Source organism: Antennarius striatus, chromosome 21, assembly GCF_040054535.1.
Source record: "Antennarius striatus isolate MH-2024 chromosome 21, ASM4005453v1, whole genome shotgun sequence".
Taxonomy (NCBI): Eukaryota; Metazoa; Chordata; class Actinopteri; order Lophiiformes; family Antennariidae; genus Antennarius; species Antennarius striatus.
In genome coordinates, this window is record NC_090796.1 from 7,539,203 (window position 1) to 7,551,849 (window position 12,647).

A 12,647-nucleotide genomic window follows, 5' to 3' on the forward strand; every position below is an offset into this window, starting at 1 on the left:
TATGGCCTGAATAATCCAGCGTCTTTCCCAAGCAGCAAGTGCATGGTTATTTTTAGCATTTATGACCGCCAGTGCTCCAACCTCGGAAGAGTTCACGCCAAACTGAGTCGTTATGTAGAGAGACGTGTTTCCACTGGCTGATTATTAATTTTTTTCAGCTCAAGTTTACAGGAGAAAAATTGCACCAAGAAACATTTTGATAAACATTTATTTTGTATCACAAATTTAATGTCCAGCTCATTCTATGGATGATTTTGTTTATATATGCTCCTGAGCAAAACAGGCAAGTTAATGCACCTCACCTTCGGTAAGTTGCTGGCTCAGAGATGTTCCACATCACTTCCTGGCCAAAAGAACCAACTTGATCTCCGTCTTTGGTCCACAGTGATGCTATTTCATCAGCAGAGGCTGTGAAGATGAACAATCCTTCGGCCACTTCAATGACGTCCAGGCTCACCAGGGCTCTCTCACTTACCTTCCAGAACTTCAATAGAGGAGGCCGTTCATAAACTGGCTGTATAGAAAAGAAGCATCATAGTTTTATGGTATGTACTGTAAATACACACCACATACAGTATAAAACATATGTTTTGTCTCACCTTGTGTTGTATTTCCAGTGCAAAGTGACGGATGTCCCACATCTGAAGCAAACCTGTTGTGTCTCCAGAGACCAGGATGGTGTTTCTAGACTGATCTGAACTCAGGCTCAGCACACGCTCACCTGGCTGCTCTGGAGCATAAAACTGGCCTGGGGGAACAAAATTGAGTGATTCAGTTTCCCAAACATAAAGAAATATAATCTGCTGTAGGTTTATTCTCTTTTTAACAACAGCCTCCTTTAGGTTTTGTGTTCCATGTAGAACAACTGTTTCATTCAAAGACATGCAAGAAAATCTATTCGCAGTCAGACTCTGTGCAAGTACAGTCCTGACTTATGACAATGGTACTTCTGAGACAAATTGCTACCCTTTAATGCATTCTGTTACATCACACACACCCCTGTTATATCACTCTTTAAGTCAGACTTATGCACACAAACACACACATAAATGCTCATGCATGCTTGAGCACATACAGTGGTCACAGTGCATGAATGCCCTGCCACTAAACACAGATGGGATCTGGAAAGAGACATAGTTGTGGGCTGCCAGGAATGGTGCATTCGCTAGGCCAAGTCGACAGTTCAGTCTAATTCTGTCTGTATGCAAATCCATCTTATTGGGAGTGGGGTGTGTGTGTGTGTTGTTGGGGTAGGGGGGTTTTAGTAAAGCTGATGGCTGCATGTCAACTACATGTACACATTCAGTTTGCTGCATCTACTTCCCACTTTAAACTACATGCTAATTCTTCTGAATGCCATCTGCACCCACCTTTGCCCTTCCCATCCAACTCACCGTAAGTGTGCACGTCTCCAGTGATGCTCCAAAAGCAAAGGCAGCCGCCCTGCGACGAGACCAGGACACCTCTGTTTCTCATCTTTCTATCGGTGGCTCGGCTTTGCAGGAACAGCAGGGAGTCAACTGGGGACTCCACTCTAGATGTACATAGGTACAAGAAAAAAACAAGTAATAGCCATTAAGGACCATTAAGGATTAATGTTTCATAATTAAATAAATCACCACGATTGTTTAAAAAGAAGTACTCAGATCCTTCAATAAAATGATATATTAATACATCAGTGTAAAAATACCTCCCTACACGGGAAAGATGGATGCAGAATCTTAAATATGAGTGAGAAGCATCACCATGAATTCATTACTTATGAGATGAGTCTATTGACAACTAGACACTTTTTGTGAAGCATATACATTTGAAAGCAGTGGGCGATCATAACTTTGCATTATATTATACTCAAAGCTCAAATAAAGTAAAACCATTCGTACTTGTACTTAAATATGCCTGTGGACGCATTTTTTTACTTTTTAATTTTTTGTTGCTACCTTTACATAAAGGGCTTCCATCTTGGTGTTTCAGGATGCTTTCTTTCCATAATCAGTTTGATCATGACAACAAATGAACTGTGTCTTTAATATCACAATAATGGGTGAAGATGACTGAGTGCATGTTATCATTTAGTTAAACAGCTTGTGCAAATGCATGACTTTTAGTTGATTTCCACATTGAAGCTTTAGTCACCTCACCCTCTGTGTGCCGGTCCCTGCAGGCGGAGCGCTGGTCCTTTGGTCTCCAGCCTCCAGATGACGACCTCTCCATCGTAACTCGCCGTGGCGATGACCTCTAGAGCAGTGCACTGACTTACAGCCAGAATGTCTGCTCCGTGGACACCGCTGGATTTCCATGTCATGTCTGCTCTTATGTTCAAATCCTTAATATGCAGCATAAACACAGATGTAAATATTTAAGCAAGTTGTTTTATGTAAGAATTAAGAAAAAATCATTTTTCTGAAACACGCCTTTAAAAAAAAAAAAAGCCTGAGTTCTTTTATTTTTGTTTTCAGGCACCACACTGTGCATCAGCCTGTTGCTTCTTATGGAACTCATTGCATATCATTTCCTCACACACACACACACACACACACACACACACACACACACACACACACACACACACACACACACACACACACACACACACACACACACACACACACACACACACACACACACACACACACACAAAGGGCCTGTAGGCATGCAAACTGGGAGAGCATAATGGTAGAGTGGTAGAGCGGAGGGTAGCCACATAGCGCCAAAATGAGCAACTTGTGGGGGTCGGTGTCTTGCTCAAGGGGTTGCTCAGGAGGTGAACTGGCAGCTCTCCAACTACCAGTTCTCACTCCATCCTTTTTCAGTGCTTGCTGGTCTTGAACTGGTCACCCTCTGGTCCCCAAGCCAAGACCTAGTGGATGACGCTAGCACTGCCCTGATTTGTGGGTTGCATCTCTATTTCCTTCTCTGGTTTATAGATATATTTTCACCTCTGGGCTGCAATGTTGTAGTCACTTTTAAAATACTGAAAGTCTGGTACCGTGGATTTATACTTAGGAATAGATGAGATGTTTTGTACGGCACAGAATCCTCTGATCTCACCACTGGCACCGGCAACACTTCATCTTGATTAGTTGAAGCATACATGTTGTGAACTAATGTAGCCACAAGAGGACACAAGCCAGTGTCTTATTGTGCCGGTCCCAAGCCCGGATAAATACAGAGGGTTGCGTCAGGAAGGGCATCCGGCGTAAAACTTTTGCCAAATCAAAGATGCGAATCAAACCTATGACTTCCATACCGGATCGGTCGAGGCCCGGGTTAACAACGACCGCCATCGGCGCTGTTGACCTACAGGGCGCCGGTGGAAATTGGATTACTGTTGGTCGAAGAAGGAGAGGAGGAAAGTGCGTTCGCACGAAGAAAGAGAAGAGGAACACCAAGAGTATAGGACTGAGAGTAGGGACGTTGAATGTTGGAACTATGACAGGAAAAGGTAGAGAGTTGGTTGACATGATGCAGAGGAGGAAGGTAGACATACTGTGTGTCCAGGAGACCAGGTGGAAAGGTAGCAAGGCTCGAACTTTAGGAGCAGGGTTCAAGTTGTTCTATCATGGTGTAGATGGGAAGAGAAATGGAGTAGGAGTTATCTTGAAGGAGGAGTTTGTTAGGAATGTCCTGGAGGTAAAAAGAGTGTCAGATAGAGTGATGAGTCTGAAGCTAGAAATAGAAGGTGTGATGTTCAATGTTGTTAGCGGGTATGCTCCACAGGTAGGATGTGAGCTGGAGGAGAAGGAGAAATTCTGGTCGGACCTTGATGAAGTGATGCAGAGCATGCCTAGAAGTGAGAGAGTTGTCATTGGAGCAGACTTCAATGGACATGTTGGTGCAGGAAACAGAGGTGATGAGGAGGTGATGGGCAGGTTTGGTATCCAGGAGAGGAACGCAGAAGGACAGATGGTAGTTGACTTTGCAAAAAGGATGGAAATGGCTGTAGTGAATACTTTCTTCCAGAAGAGGCAGGAACATAGAGTGACCTATAAGAGTGGCGGTAGGAGCACACAGGTAGACTACATCTTGTGTAGACGGTGTAACCTGAAAGAGATCAGTGACTGCAAAGTAGTGGTAGGTGAGAGTGTAGCCAAACAGCATAGGATGGTGGTGTGTAGGATGACTCTGGTGGTGAGGAAGATGAAGAGGGCAAAGGCAGAGCAGAAGACGAAATGGTGGAAGCTGAAAAAGGAAGAGTGTTGCATGACTTTTAGGAAGGAGTTAAGACAGGCTCTGGGTGGTCAGGAGGTGCTTCCAGATGACTGGACATCTACAGCTAATGTGATCAGGGAGACAGGTAGGAGAGTACTTGGTGTGTCATCTGGAAGGAAAGTAGATAAAGAGACTTGGTGGTGGAATGAGGAGGTACAGGAGTGTATACAGAGAAAGAGGTTAGCCAAGAGGAAGTGGGACACTGAGAGGACTGAGGAGAGTAGACAGGAGTACAGGGAGATGCAGCGTAAGGTGAAGGTAGAGGTAGCAAAGGCCAAACAAGAAGCTTATGATGACTTGTATGCTAGGTTGGACAGTAAGGAGGGAGAGACTGATCTATATCGGTTGGCAAGACAGAGAGATAGAGATGGGAAGGACGTGCAGCAGGTTAGGGTGATTAAGGATAGGGATGGAAGTCTATTGACAGGTGCCAGTAGTGTGATGGGAAGATGGAAAGAGTACTTTGAAGAGTTGATGAACGTAGAAAATGAGAGGGAACAAAGACTAGAAGAGGTCACTGTTGTGGACCAGGATGTAGCAAAGATTAGTCAGGATGAAGTGAGGAGGGCATTGAAGAGGATGAAGAGTGGAAAGGCAGTCGGTCCTGATGATATACCTGTAGAGGTATGGAAGTGTCTAGGAGAGGTGGCGGTAGAGTTTCTGACTGGGTTGTTCAACAGGATCTTAGATAGTGAGAAGATGCCCGAGGAATGGAGGAGAAGTGTGCTGGTGCCCATTTTTAAGAACAAGGGAGATGTGCAGAGTTGTGGCAACTACAGAGGAATAAAGCTGATGAGCCATACAATGAAGTTATGGGAGAGAGTAGTGGAAGCTAGACTAAGGGCAGAAGTGAACATTTGTGAGCAGCAGTATGGTTTCATGCCAAAAAAGAGTACTACAGATGCAGTATTTGCTTTGAGGATGTTGATAGAGAAGTACAGAGAAGGCCAGAGGGAGCTGCATTGTGTTTTTGTAGATCTGGAGAAAGCTTATGACAGGGTGCCCAGAGAGGAACTGTGGTATTGTATGAGGAAGTCTGGAGAAGTATGTTAGAGCGGTGCAGGACATGTATGAGGACTGTAAGACAGTGGTGAGGTGTGCTGTAGGTGTGACAGAGGAGTTCAAGGTGGAGGTGGGACTGCATCAGGGATCAGCTCTGAGCCCCTTCTTGTTTGCCATGGTGATGGACAGGCTGACAGACGAGGTTAGACAGGAATCTCCATGGACGATGATGTTTGCAGATGACATTGTGATCTGCAGTGAGAGCAGGGAACAGGTGGAGGAGAAGCTAGAGAGGTGGAGGTTTGTCCTGGAAAGGAGAGGAATGAAGGTTAGCCGCAGTAAGACAGAGTACATGTGTGTGAATGAGAGGGACCCAAGTGGAATAGTGAGGTTAGAGGGAGAAGAGATCAAGAAGGTGGAGGATTTTAAGTACTTAGGCTCAACAGTCCAGAGCAATGGAGAGTGTGGAAAAGAGGTGAAGAAGCGTGTCCAGGCAGGATGGAACGGGTGGAGGAAAGTGTCAGGTGTGATGTGTGATAGAAGAGTTTCAGCTAAAATGAAGGGAAAGGTGTACAAAACTGTGGTGAGACCAGCGATGTTGTTTGGTCTAGAGACAGTGTCACTGAAGAAAAGACAGGAGACAGAGCTGGAGGTAGCAGAGATGAAGATGCTGAGGTTCTCTCTGGGAGTGACCAGGAAGGATAGGATCAGGAATGTGAACATCAGAGGGACAGCACATGTTAGAGGTCTTGGAGATAAAGTCAGAGAGGCCAGACTGAGATGGTTTGGACATGTCCAGAGGAGAGATAGTGAATATATTGGTAGAAGGATGCTGAGTTTTGAACTGCCAGGCAGGAGGCCTAGAGGAAGACCAAAGAGGAGGTTTATGGATGTAATGAGGGAAGACATGAAGGTAGTTGGTGTGAGAGAAGAGGATTCAAAGGACAGGGCTAGATGGAGGAAATTGATTCGCTGTGGCGACCCCTGAAGGGAAAAGCCGAAAGGAAAAGAAGAAGATACATGTTGTGAACTACAAATGTAGGGGTGGATATAATTTTTATATATTCTGTAAAATTGTATTATAGATTTCTGTAATAATTTAGCTAAATAATGTCTGCTTTATGACACTAGTACAGCTTTATTTTAAGTCTCTACCAGATTGGTAACTATGGTGACAGCTGTTTGTGTGGGATTCATTAACATCTGGCAAAAGAATTGTGAGGGAGCACTAGCACTCTGAATGTGTCACGTGTGACTGGGTGTGTGTTACACTTTTCAGAAACACCTGTGAGTCACAAGATTTTTAAAAAAAACTATAATTTTTTGTTTCTGTTTTCTGAAATCATGAATAGACCGTCATGAAATACCAGATGATGTGTTACAGGATGCGTTCTACTGTGAAACTACTGTGTGTCCTATATACAGCACATCAATTTCATTTTAGTGTTTACTTGTTTGCTTGAAAAAAAAAAAAAAAACAGTTAAAAATAAAGTTAAGCAGTTTGAATTGAAGTACAATTTTGTGGTATCAAACAAAAAGAATTACACAAGTTAATTCTACTATAATCAGAAAAAAAACACCTACAGCACCAGATTATAATCTGTTGTAATCTGTTCTCTCTATAAAAATGTAATTTTGCTCACATGTCAACTTTGTTGCTGTTCAAAAGTTGTCTGAGACCCTGGGACATGTCTGCCTCGTGGTTCCGTCAGCAACGGTGTGAACTTGTTTCAGAGGACTGAAGTCTTCATTCAGAGGAGCCAGAGGCTCACTAATGTTCACCCTGGTGTTAAGTTACTCACTGAGAAATCCCATGTAAGTACAGTACCCTCAATTTTTACCTTGGCAGCTGCAATGTTGTACTGAGCAATCCGCCGGCTCCACCCCACAGCCAGCAGCTGGTTTCCAGGGAGACAGATCAACCCGGTGACCTCAGAGTTAGTGACAGGCTCCATTTTATGCAAGTTGAGGCCATTTAGTAAGTTCCACACCTGCTGGGGGTAGGTCAGTGTAAGAAGTTCTTCATGATAACACAAAACTCTTTATGGTATCACATATATGAGAAATGAATATTTAAGTCACATTCAAACTGAACCTTAACAGTTCCGTTTGGAGCCCCTGTGATCAGCCGTCTGTGGGACGAGTCCAGAGCCATGCAGGTGAGATCTTCTCCTCCGTGGGCGTTAAAGATCTTCAACCTCCTCTTTCCTGTCTCTACGTCCCACACGGACACGGATGAGTCAGTGTGACAAGTCACCACCTTTCTGAGGGTGGGGTTATACAAGGCACAGGAAAGACCTGGGCCACTTTGAATGTGTGGCCTGGGTCCCCTTCTTTCCTCCATTAGCCACCCATCCCCACTTCCAGCTTCAGCTAGGTGAAGCAGAGCCAGATAATCTTTGCATCCCACCACTAAATGAGCACGTTCAGACAAAGGAGGGCTTAGCAACAGGAAAGGGAAGTTTCCATGTTCAGGGATTCGACTAGGCTGCTGGCAGGGGAAGGTGAGAGGGATGTTTTTCAGACAGTGCTGGCTTGAAATGTCCCAAATCCTCAGTTCCTGAAAAAGTGACGACATTCAGCTAGCTAGAAGGTAACAATATTTTCATTTCTGTGAAACAGTAAATTACATTAAGTTAATCGGATTTACTTTATTCCCTTAATGACTCACGGCATCTCTGGAGTAGCTGAAGATCTGCTCAGCAGGTTGATAGATGGAAACATCCAGAACACTGCTTCTGTGACCCAGCAGGACAGCCACAGGGCGTGTGGTCACAAATCGAGTCCAGAGTCTGACTGCTCGGTCACAACCTCCTGTGACCATCAGCTGCAGAGATGCATCGTAGTCAAAACATTTAGCCCCCTGGAATTAGACAGAAACATGGTGAATATCACCCTGGCTAGACGTGAACTCTCTGGTGAGCTCGTGTTTAATGGCGCAATGAAAAATAAATATCCAGACAGTTAATTGGAGAGTAAAATTAGACTACTCATGGAAAAAAAACAAAAAAAACCCCCAACATTGTGAATAACAGGAAGCATCACCACCCACTTTTTGTGCTGCAGCGGCATTTCTTTTTCACACACGCTGAGGCACTGTCTATCTCTGCACCCTGAGTGGGAGTCGACTTTAGTGAAAGCAGCTCGACTCGCGTCTCACGTTTGGTCTTCTGGATAAGTTATGCTGCGTAGCTTTTGGCACATAATCACATTCACACTTTTTCTGCATGCAGACAGATCTGAATGGGGAGTGTGATTTCCAAACCTTGAAGCTCTGAGGTCAGCGTCACTCCAACCGGAGCACCGTGACCCAGACGGATCTGTCTGACCTCCATCCACAACAGAACTGGAGGAAAATCAAATCTCTGCCTGTTCTTCTTTATTATATTCTATTACCATAATTTGTGAAGGAATAAATGTCTAAAAACCTTATTTTAATGAAAAATATAATTGATATTAATCCTCAAAAAAACAACACAATATAAAATGATAACATTATTAGACAACCTAAGAAAAAAAAATTCATGCATTCATTCATTCATTTTCTGCCGCTTCATCCGCCATAGCGGGTCACGGGGAGCTGGAGCCGTTCTCTGCTGGCATAGGGCATGAGGCGGGAGACACTCCGGGCACGGCGCCAGTGCACCGCGGAGAACAAAAATTATGAAACATAATTATATTTATAAAATTAGAATATAAAACTCTATAATAACCATTTATTTAACATGAAATCAGGCAGAAATACAGTACTTACCTGCTTAAATTTCCAGATATAAGGCTCTTGCTTCAGCGTGGCGTTCATAAAGACCACAGAGGTTTTGTCACTTTCTGATGAGGTCATGATGGTGTTGGCGCCAGGCTCAAACTTCACCCTGTTGATGGGCTCCTGGTGGACGTCGGGGATGTGACGGTAGGAGACCGTTTTGCTGTGTTCACGGAGGTCCTGTTGACACGATGGAAAACAATATCTGCTCACATGTTGACACTTGAATGTAGACAAGGTTGAGACGGAGAAGTTTACCGGGAAAAAGATCCTCTGCAGGCCGTTCTCTTTCTGGTTCTTGAAAAGACCTTGAGTCGGACTCAGAAACCACAAGAGGTGAATTCCTCCTTTTTCATCTCCCAGTAGAAGCAGGGAGGGTCGCCTTGGATTCTTGAATGAAGGAGTAATAAATGTAGTGAATTCAGATTGAATTTGTCCAGTTGAAAAGAACATTTCAAGGAATGAGTTGTCCTACCTGAACGTCATACCAGTAACAAAGAGCGGTTGGGACACTACGGAAGCCTGGCAGGAATAATGAGACAAAGATTTGACATTTGAATAATTTGATATTACACAATAATTCAATATATTTGTGGCCAGATGTGTCAAGTATACCAAATAGGTGGATATCCTCAGACACATTGGTTGTAGAGACATTGACAAAGTGCAAATCCCTGCAGTCAGTCGCTATGACAACCTTATGGACATTGCCCATGCAGACAGCATCAGTGGTCCAGCCTCTGAATCTCCTGGTATTGGCCACTTCTTGTGTTGGGTCTCCAGCGAGCTGCAACAAGGAATAAAAAAATATACAGAAGGATGTGTATATGTGTGTATATGTGTGTGTGTGTGTGTGTGTGTGTGTGTGTGTGTGTGTGTGTGTGTGTGTGTGTGTGTGTGTGTGTGTGTGTGTGTGTGTGTTTCAGCAGGATGTAAAAGCAGCATGATGATGTCTGTCACTCACCCCTAGACTTTTACAGACGTGTAGGCTGCTGTTCCAGACAGTGATCTGACCCCCTTTACTGACACTAACATAGCGGAGTGGAGGAGGATGGCAGACAGCAACCACGCGCACCGTCGCCTCTCGCTGAAGAGAACCAGCATGAAAGTTGAAAGTTATGAAAGTTTTACTTTAAAAAAAAAAAAAAAGATTTATTTATTAGATTTATTTGTCAAAATAACAGCAACATTTTTCTGTGGGTTCTTTTGAGTTTTATCTACCAGCTTCCTGCCCTCTGCAGTCCCTGGACAAGGTGACATAAGCTGTCTTTGCTGAAGCCATTAGGCCAATCAGAGTAAACGTTTTATCTCTGAAGCATCCCACAAGGATGTGCCCTTTCTGTTTGGACCTACTTTGTTGTGAGGACAGTGTCTGATCAGCGGCTGGGAGTCCTGGAGAGCTGCTCTTGGGATGGAGGCACGTTCTCTGTCGGTGTACTCCAACAGCAGGTACGAGCATAACTGCTGCAGAGTCACCTGGCCGGTACAAGTCACGTCTACCTGGATATAAAGCAGTGAAAACACTAATGGTTTATGTCGTCAATCCTAAAAAAAATGGAATCATTTTGTAATAATTTACAATACATGTCTTTATTTAAGGTTTATGCCTCCTCACCTCATCGAAAAATCTCTCAACCCATGTGTCCTCAATATCTGGACCGATAACAGACCTCAGAACCTCCTGAAACTCCTGCAAATTCATACCGAGCTTTTCCTCCCCTCCTCTGTTTTTTCCATTTCTCATGCTCAGTCTTTTGTCGTGCATCTGTTCTGCAGCACCAGTGAACGCATCACGCAGCAGCCTCAGGTGTTTGGGACTCAGTCTCTCTGCAGGACTGACCCCACATGTTTGATCACTGCAAAAGGAATGTATTGATCATTTGAAAGAAAAGGAAATAATTTGTGCAGATGATTGACAAGTGATAGAGACAATCTCTAATGCCAGGTCTTCCATCTAACTTTTTGCTGATTTCAGGGTCCACTAGATTCACCCTAACTTATCAAGGTTTGGTGAAATTAGGATTCCAGTGGATTTGGAGCAGCCACTAGAATGTTCTGTAGCATTTTTAATTTGTTACTCTAACATGAGTCAAAGGATTAGGATTAATCCCATCATTCATTGTGAGAATGAAAGCAGCACTCCCAAGTGGCAGTTCTTGAACAACACACTGATCCAAAGTGCCAGCATATGAAACCTTGAATGATATAAGACTTGTTTTGTATAATAGGGAAATATGTAAACTGATTGACGGGTCTTGATAGGTGCTTTCAATATGTTTTGAATGGTAAATAAGTGGTTGAGGGAATGGTTTGAACAGGTTTGGGGAGATTCATTTAAAAGACCAAAATCTTCTCACCACCTGCAGCCTCTGTGTGGACCTGTTGCCAAGGGAGACTTAAAGCTGCAGCAAAAAGAAACACTGTGAGCGCGTTTCCAGGTTTATCAACACAAGCAAGAATGATCCTGTCCGTCATACTCATCCCACAAAGTCAACCAAAGCTAATGGGACCATAGCATAATGAAGCGATTGAACTGTGTTAGCTGTTGAATACGTGTGTAAATGTCTTTTTGATGAAAGCAGTTGTTAAGTAATAAAGTTTTGCTGGAACTTCTTTCAAGGCTGAACGTGTGAGTGATGGATGAAGGCTGGAATGATGATGATGAAAACCAGCTGATCATTTGGTTTGAATCATTACTTTTTTTATTTGACGGGGTTAGATTTGACAGGACAACATGTAAGTAAACATCATTACTCCTGCATAAATTTATTTTAATGATGTTGTTTGCCACCTCATGCATTACATTTATGATGAATCTTGTAAAGGATTATAATGAGGTACACCCTACATATTACTTGTAACGCATTCACATATTAATTCAATAGTGACCAGTCATATATAATAATGTTAAATTAAGAAGAACAAGAAAACTCACCAAAGCCTGCTGGGTGGTACTTCTGCGTCATACAGAGCCCAAGGATTTTTTTTGTGTCTTGAAGTTTTCATCATGCTGAGCTTAACAAACTTTTCAGAAGCCAAATACGGTTCTTTGTATTCTAGATTTCATCCATATCGTCCAGCACAAATCCCGGAGTCCTGGTGACAAACAAAAATGCAGCGGGTTCATTCCACATTCGCTGAGGCCAAGCTGTGAACCTCACATCACTGAGTCCAAACCTGCAGGAGATTCGTTTCCGTAGCTTCTCCTCTGTCTTTTCAGGCAAACCCGATTGGCTCAAACAAAGTGTCTTGTATCCGGACAGGCGAGGAATGCCTGCTTCCACAGATCAATGAGCAATTCATCTCAAGTGTTTGACCTCTCTGAGAGGGAGGAAAGTCAACATATCACCAAGAGGAGACAAGTTTCTAAAATAACTGCAGGTTTGTTGGGGGTAGTAGAGCTGTAAGTCCAGAAACTCCATGGATTAATCATTAAAAGAAAAAGTCTGGAGGAGCCAGGGGAGTTAAGGTCTGCTAATGTCAAGACAGGCAGTTTGGTCTCAATTAAATAAGGACCGTGGAGAAATAATGAACTAATGTCATGATGCTGCAGAATGAAAAACTATGAAAACAGAGAAATTAAAAATAGAATAATCTGTCATTCAAGCCTTACAGCATAGTCTTCTAACTCTGTTTAATCATTCTTAGGTAGCTGTCAGCACTTTTTCT

The 12,647-nt window shown here is 43.4% G+C and overlaps 1 protein-coding gene across 1 annotated transcript; it reads right to left on the bottom strand.

Annotated features, from left to right (window-relative positions):
- Positions 1-241: 241 nt before the first annotated feature.
- LOC137588633 (cilia- and flagella-associated protein 337) lies at positions 242-11,978 on the bottom strand. The gene is made up of 15 exons (XM_068305799.1): positions 11,914-11,978; positions 10,594-10,834; positions 10,332-10,478; positions 9,943-10,065; positions 9,594-9,765; positions 9,454-9,500; positions 9,237-9,368; positions 8,970-9,158; positions 7,887-8,078; positions 7,311-7,775; positions 7,057-7,206; positions 2,142-2,326; positions 1,395-1,534; positions 600-748; positions 242-514 (listed from the first exon to the last, which is right to left on the bottom strand). The coding sequence occupies exons 2-15, from the start codon at positions 10,741-10,743 to the stop codon at positions 299-301; spliced, it is 2,457 nt and encodes an 818-aa protein (XP_068161900.1). The 5' UTR covers positions 10,744-10,834; positions 11,914-11,978; the 3' UTR covers positions 242-298.
- Between the last annotated feature and the right edge of the window lie 669 nt (positions 11,979-12,647).

Coding starts and splice junctions, on each gene's coding strand:
- LOC137588633 (XM_068305799.1), bottom strand. CDS start 10,743: ATGCACGACAAAAGACTGAGCATGAGAAATGGAAAAAACAGAGGAGGG. Junction 10,479..10,593: donor TTGAGAGATTTTTCGATGAG/GTGAGGAGGCAT, acceptor CTTTATATCCAG/GTAGACGTGACTTGTACCGG. Junction 749..1,394: donor TGGAGACGTGCACACTTACG/GTGAGTTGGATG, acceptor TTGTTCCCCCAG/GCCAGTTTTATGCTCCAGAG.